The 5,421-nt window shown below is 58.5% G+C and overlaps 1 protein-coding gene across 1 annotated transcript; it reads left to right on the forward strand.

The window, feature by feature from the left end:
• The first annotated feature begins 3,388 nt into the window (after positions 1-3,388).
• Positions 3,389-4,021, forward strand: PPY (pancreatic polypeptide). Its single transcript, XM_060289997.1, has 2 exons — positions 3,389-3,579; positions 3,766-4,021. The coding sequence occupies exons 1-2, from the start codon at positions 3,389-3,391 to the stop codon at positions 4,019-4,021; spliced, it is 447 nt and encodes a 148-aa protein (XP_060145980.1).
• The last annotated feature ends 1,400 nt before the right edge of the window (positions 4,022-5,421 follow it).

Genomic DNA, 5,421 nt, shown 5'->3' on the forward strand with positions numbered 1-5,421 from the left:
AGCCTGCAGGGGACCCTGGACGCAGATGGAGTCCCCAGGGCGGAGGGAAGTGGGGACAGAGCCCGGGTTCCAAATTAGTGACCTGAGCCCTTAGTTGGGCCTGAGTTGGTCCTAAGGGGGTGGGATAGGGGCCCAAGGTGTGTGTGAGAATCCTCAGCCCAAGGGGTTTCCCCAGGGAATGGGGGACCCCCTGGGTTCCTGGTATCTGGGGGTGGCCACAGCTTAGCTTTCCCCACCTCTCCTGCTGCCATCCAGTGTGGGAATAAGACATTGGCCTAAGAGTTGGCCCAGGCTGCTTTGGAGGAGCTCTTGTTGTAGGGGGTGGGTATGGAGGGTGCAATGCTGGTCCAATTCCTGCTCTTGCAGTCCCATATGTGGGGACCCCCGTGCCCCTTGCTACTGTCCACTCATCTTCACCTAGTGACCCCAGGTGTTTCTGGGGTCTTCCTTTCCTCGTCTCATTGAGCCCTTACGCCATCCCCAACGCTGCCCAATGGCCATCGTCCCCGTCCCGGAGGCATGAGGTTTGGCAGGGGGAGAGAGATCACTTCCGCCTGCACTTACTCTGTCTGCAAGTAAGTCCTTAGTGCTTCTCCAAGCAGGGCTCCACGGCAAGCCCTGGGAATATACGAAGGTGAGTGAGAAGCATCGCCCGTCTGGACACGGCCATACGGTTTAGAAAGCACATCCACTACCCCTTCCTCCTCAGTTGTCACAACATCCCTGAGAGGACCCAGAAGAGGAATCACTTGTTTGCAAAGGCGGAAAACGAAAGCCGTAGGTTCAGCTGACATTGTAGAGTAACTGTCATTTCTTAGGCACTGACAAAGCTATGTCCCCTCTGTGACAGGCCAAAACTATAGATGGCCCCAGCACTTGAGTCAATCCCCGGGTCTACCATCTGTCTGCAGGGGTTGGGAGCTGACCGGGGTGATGGCCAGAACCGTCCCACAGCACTACAGTGCTGTGGGAGACCAGACCTGTTGAACTAGGGTTGGAGCCTGGCGCCCCCTGGTGGCAGCCTGCAGCCTCTGCTGGCTTCACCAGAGGCCCTCCTGGGACCAGCCACTAATTCACCCTTGTTTTACCAAGTGGGATCCCGAGGCCAGAGAAGGGCCAGGGCTAGCGGAGAGCGAACGACCTCCATATTTTCTTTGCAGAATGTAAGTTGTTGTTGGGTGAAGCATTATTGTTCTTCTTGTTGCCTTAAGTCAGAACTGAGAGGAACAAGACAGAACACTGGTGTTTCCTGAGGCTTCCTTAATCCTCATTATCTTGAGGAAAAGCAAAGCTCAGGTCCCTGCAGCAACACCTCCAGTCCTTACCCCCCCCCCCCCCCCCCCGCCCCACAACCAAATCATCTCCTGACACACTCTTTTGGTGTCCTGATCTGGGACAGCAGAACCTCAGGGGTGAAAAGTCCTTTGCTCCCTACTCAGGCTTCTTTGAGTTATTCAGACAGTCACTTGTGCTCTTTGGCCTGAGCTGGGGAGGGGGCAGGGGGCTGGGGAAGGGACGCTGAGTAGGGGAGACTCAGAGGTTCCTGGGGGTGGGGTGGGGGTGGGGCTGCTGGTACTGGTGGGTTGGGAATCTAAGCCAGAACTTGAGTCCTGGACAACTGTGTGATCTTGGGCTAGTGTCTTCACCTCTGTGAGCCTCATGTTTCTCAGCCAAAAATCAGGAAATTATAGCAATATTTTAACAGCCCTACTTAGAAGAGTCCAGATTTTGGAGTTAGACTTTGTTTCAAACCCTGTATCTCCCACTGACTAGTTATGTGGCCTGAGGCTAGTTACTTAATGTCTCTGAGACTTAGTTTCTGAATCTGTAAAATGGGTTGTTGAAGGAACTCACTGAGGTGACTGAGCTGGGAACACTTTGGAAAATTCAAGGCTTTCCAAATGATGCTGGTTTTTATCACTTCCCTGGAATGGGGGAGCTGGGAAACGGCTACTAGATATTGGCACCCCCCTCCCCCCGGGGCACATCAGTTCTCATTCTGCATCCTATACACCAGCCAGGGAGAGGGTTTCTCCCTGCCTGGGTCCCCACTCCTTTCCACATTCCCTGGTTACCTGAAGCATCTCCCCCGTTCCCATCTTGTTCTAATCACAAACTGGAAAGGAAGTCCTGAGTCTCCAGTCTTCGTCCCTGGAGTCTCTGAGCCACAGCCTCCATCTTCCGCCCTGAGGGAATCTGTTTGAGGATTTGGGTTAATCCTTGGGAGGCAGGTGGAGCTGTTCCCAGGCCTGTAATCAGAACCTTCCAGTTATCCTGATGTCCCAGAACCCCGTCCTTCTTGAACTAAGCCTGCTCTGGTGCCCGAAGGCAGAGGGGGGCCTACAGGAGACTGTTGTCCATAACTTTTACCCGTTATGCGCTAGTGTGGCACCCAGAACACTTCCCTGTTCCCCTCCTGTACCTGGCCCTAGCGCTGGCGTCGTGGGCACCCGGGAGACGGTGGGAGGAGGGGCTGAGGGCTGGGGAGTGAGAGAGGCTGACAGGAGGCGGGGACTCTGGGGGGCTGAGGACTATAAAAGGGCTATGGCCGAGGGCAGGGGGATCCATCCAGCCTGAGGCAGGCACCCGCTTGGTCCAGCACCCGCTCCCTCAGGATTTAGGGTAAGTGGGCTCAGCCTGTCCTGAGCTCGGGGTCGGGGGGCTCTGAGGGGCTCGGGCTGGGATGTGGGGAAGGAGCCGGTGCCTTGCAGGGCTGGGGGCCTCCGGAGGCCTGAGGTCCTACGTGGGTCCGGCTCTGCATCTGGACAAATCCAGCACCCTGGAAGAGCAGCCTGCCGCTGACTAGAAGACTGCAAATGTGCCGGGGGCAGGGGATGGTGGCTGTGAACACAAGTCCATGCGTGTGGCCGGCCTCTTGCTCACAGCGACAGGGGCTGTGGTGTTCTCTCCAGGACCCGCATCAGCATGTCTACCCCTGGCGGGGAGGCTGGGGAGGGTGGGAGGGCAGCACACCAACAGGCAATGGATTCCTGCCCTTTGGTTCACAAGTTCATTCTGTGTGCCCCCAACCTGCAGGGGAGTGGGCGTGCCCCTACTTCCCAGCAGCCCCTCTGCTCCAACTCCCACCCTGCACCTGCCTCTTCAGAGCCATCAGGTCCTGGATGTCATGAGTCCTGTGTCTCTTGCCCCACGGCCCCACCTTCTCTGCTACACTTTTCTGCTCTGCCCGGGCCCTGGCTAAGCTCCGCCTGCTGCGCTGCTCCTGAGAGGGGCCGTCGTGCTCTCCAGGGCAGGCTCTAGGAGGAGGGGTGGTCAGGTCCGAGTAGCCCTTTGCTCTTCGTCCCAGGCTTGGAGAAATGGGTGACGGGCTTGGGGCTGGGCAGGTGGGCTCCGTGCTGCCTCTGTCTCCCTGCTCCTTGCCCCTCAGATGGCCGCCTCTCACCGCTGCCTCTTCCTGCTGCTTCTGTCCACGGGCGTGGCTCTGTTGCTGCGACCACCACTGGGTGCCCGGGGAGCCCCGCTGGAGCCAGTATACCCGGGGGACAATGCCACGCCGGAGCAGATGGCCCAGTACGCAGCGGAGCTCCGCAGATACATCAACATGCTGACCAGGCCCAGGTGTGTGCGAGAGAGGGCGAGAGACCCCTGCCCTAGACCCTTTCACGCTCTTGGGAAAGCAGAGCATCTCTACTGATCTGGCCTGGGCCCCTGTGCCCCGGGCGGGATGGTGCCGAGGGGTGGGCACGACGCCGGAGAGCTGGCACCCCGGCACAGCGTTGGCCCCAGCTACCTCTCCCCTCCCAGGTATGGAAAAAGAGACAAAGAAGGCGCGCTGGACTTCTCGGAGTGTGGCTCCCCCCACGCAGCTCCCCCCAGGTGGGCTTGGTTCCCTGCCCTGTGTGTCCAGATGCCTGGGGCGGAAACCGGGGTGTGTGTCGGGGGTGGGGGAGAACAGGGGCCTAGGGCTGGCCTGAGGTCTTCCGAGGGCACGAGGACTCCCCACTCATGCTGCCACGCTCTGCCCTCTCCGCACAGGCAGCTCAGCCCGAGGGACTCGTAAAGCCACCTCCTGCCCCTCTGACTCCAGGGCAGTGCCGGCCCAGCTCGCCCTTCCGCACCCTTTGCTGGGGCCGCAGCTTGCCCCCTGCTCCCACGCAGGCTAAATAAAGCACATCAAAGTCATAGCCTCATTCTCTGTGTCTCTGGGGACCCCAGGTCGGGGCAGGAGCAGGCCAAACGCACAGGAAGAAAGGGGGGGCAAGGGGGAGGCGAAGGGAACAAGGGTGTTAGGAATGATCCAGAACGCCCGTAGGGTCATCAGAGCCATCCAGCTCAACCTCTCCACTTCACAGAGGGGCAAACTGCGGCCCAAGGGGAGGCAGGGACTCCCCCAAGTTCATTCAGCAAGTCAGTGAAGCTTGAATCATCCCGTTTCAGCATCCCTAGACCCTCCTGATCATTGGTTTGATGGCAGCCCTGCCCCCAAATGCACCCCCATGAATGCTTTCCTATAGCCTAGGCAGTAGGTGAAGTGCTCATTTATACTAAAGTGTCCTTGGCATGGGGGCAGGCGCGACAGCCCAGCCCCGAGGAATGACTGGGGTTAAGACAGTCACCGGCTACACCTGTGGCATCGGAGCTGCCCTCCTCTGGGCAGTCAGAGGTGTGTCACTGTGCGTGTTCGGTCGAAGGGCGCCTCCTCACGGCATGGTGCCCAGCAGAAGCACGGCCAGAGGAGGGGGACGTGGTGGGGAGGGGTCTGGAGATGGTGTCACGTGAGGTTGTTGGGAAAAGGAGCCTCTGTGTGCCAGGGACATTGAACCCTCTCTGTGAGGGGGGAGAAACTGTTATCCTCGCTCTACAGAGGAGGAGACCGAGGCTCAGAGAGGTCCAGCAGCTTGTCCAAGGTCCGACAGCAGATGGCAATCTAATACAGGGATACAGCATTGGCTTTAGAGTCAGATGAACCTGGGTTAGAATCCAGGATGTGCCACGTTCCCTGTGCGCTTTGGGGCCAGGACATAACCTGAATGATAGGGTTGTAGTGAGCAGGACGTGAAATAATGCATGTAAAACATTTAGCATGGCCCTTAACCCAGAAAAGTGCTAGCAGACGGGAGCTTCTGCAGGGCAGACTTGCAGCCAACCAGATGCTTCCATAAAGCATGGTGGACAGACGAGCAGAGGGATGGGCTCCGGAAGGCAGGCTTTCCTTGACTATAAGTTTCATCTTTGAAGAACCAGAAAACTGGAAAGGACTTGCCCTGAGAGGTAGTGAACTCCTGGATGTAAGAGCTGTTTAAGTAGTCGCAGGAGGGGAGGCCGCAGGAGGAATTCGGCCTTCCAGGGAGGAGGCTGCATTGGCTGAGCTCTCCGGCCACCTCCAGGAGTCCAGTCAGTGGATTGCACACTCCAGCTCTGGGAGGGTGAGGACCATGATCCTGCCCGGGGAGGCCTGCA

The sequence above is a fragment of the Globicephala melas genome, chromosome 20 (assembly GCF_963455315.2).
Source record: "Globicephala melas chromosome 20, mGloMel1.2, whole genome shotgun sequence".
Lineage (NCBI taxonomy): Eukaryota > Metazoa > Chordata > Mammalia > Artiodactyla > Delphinidae > Globicephala > Globicephala melas.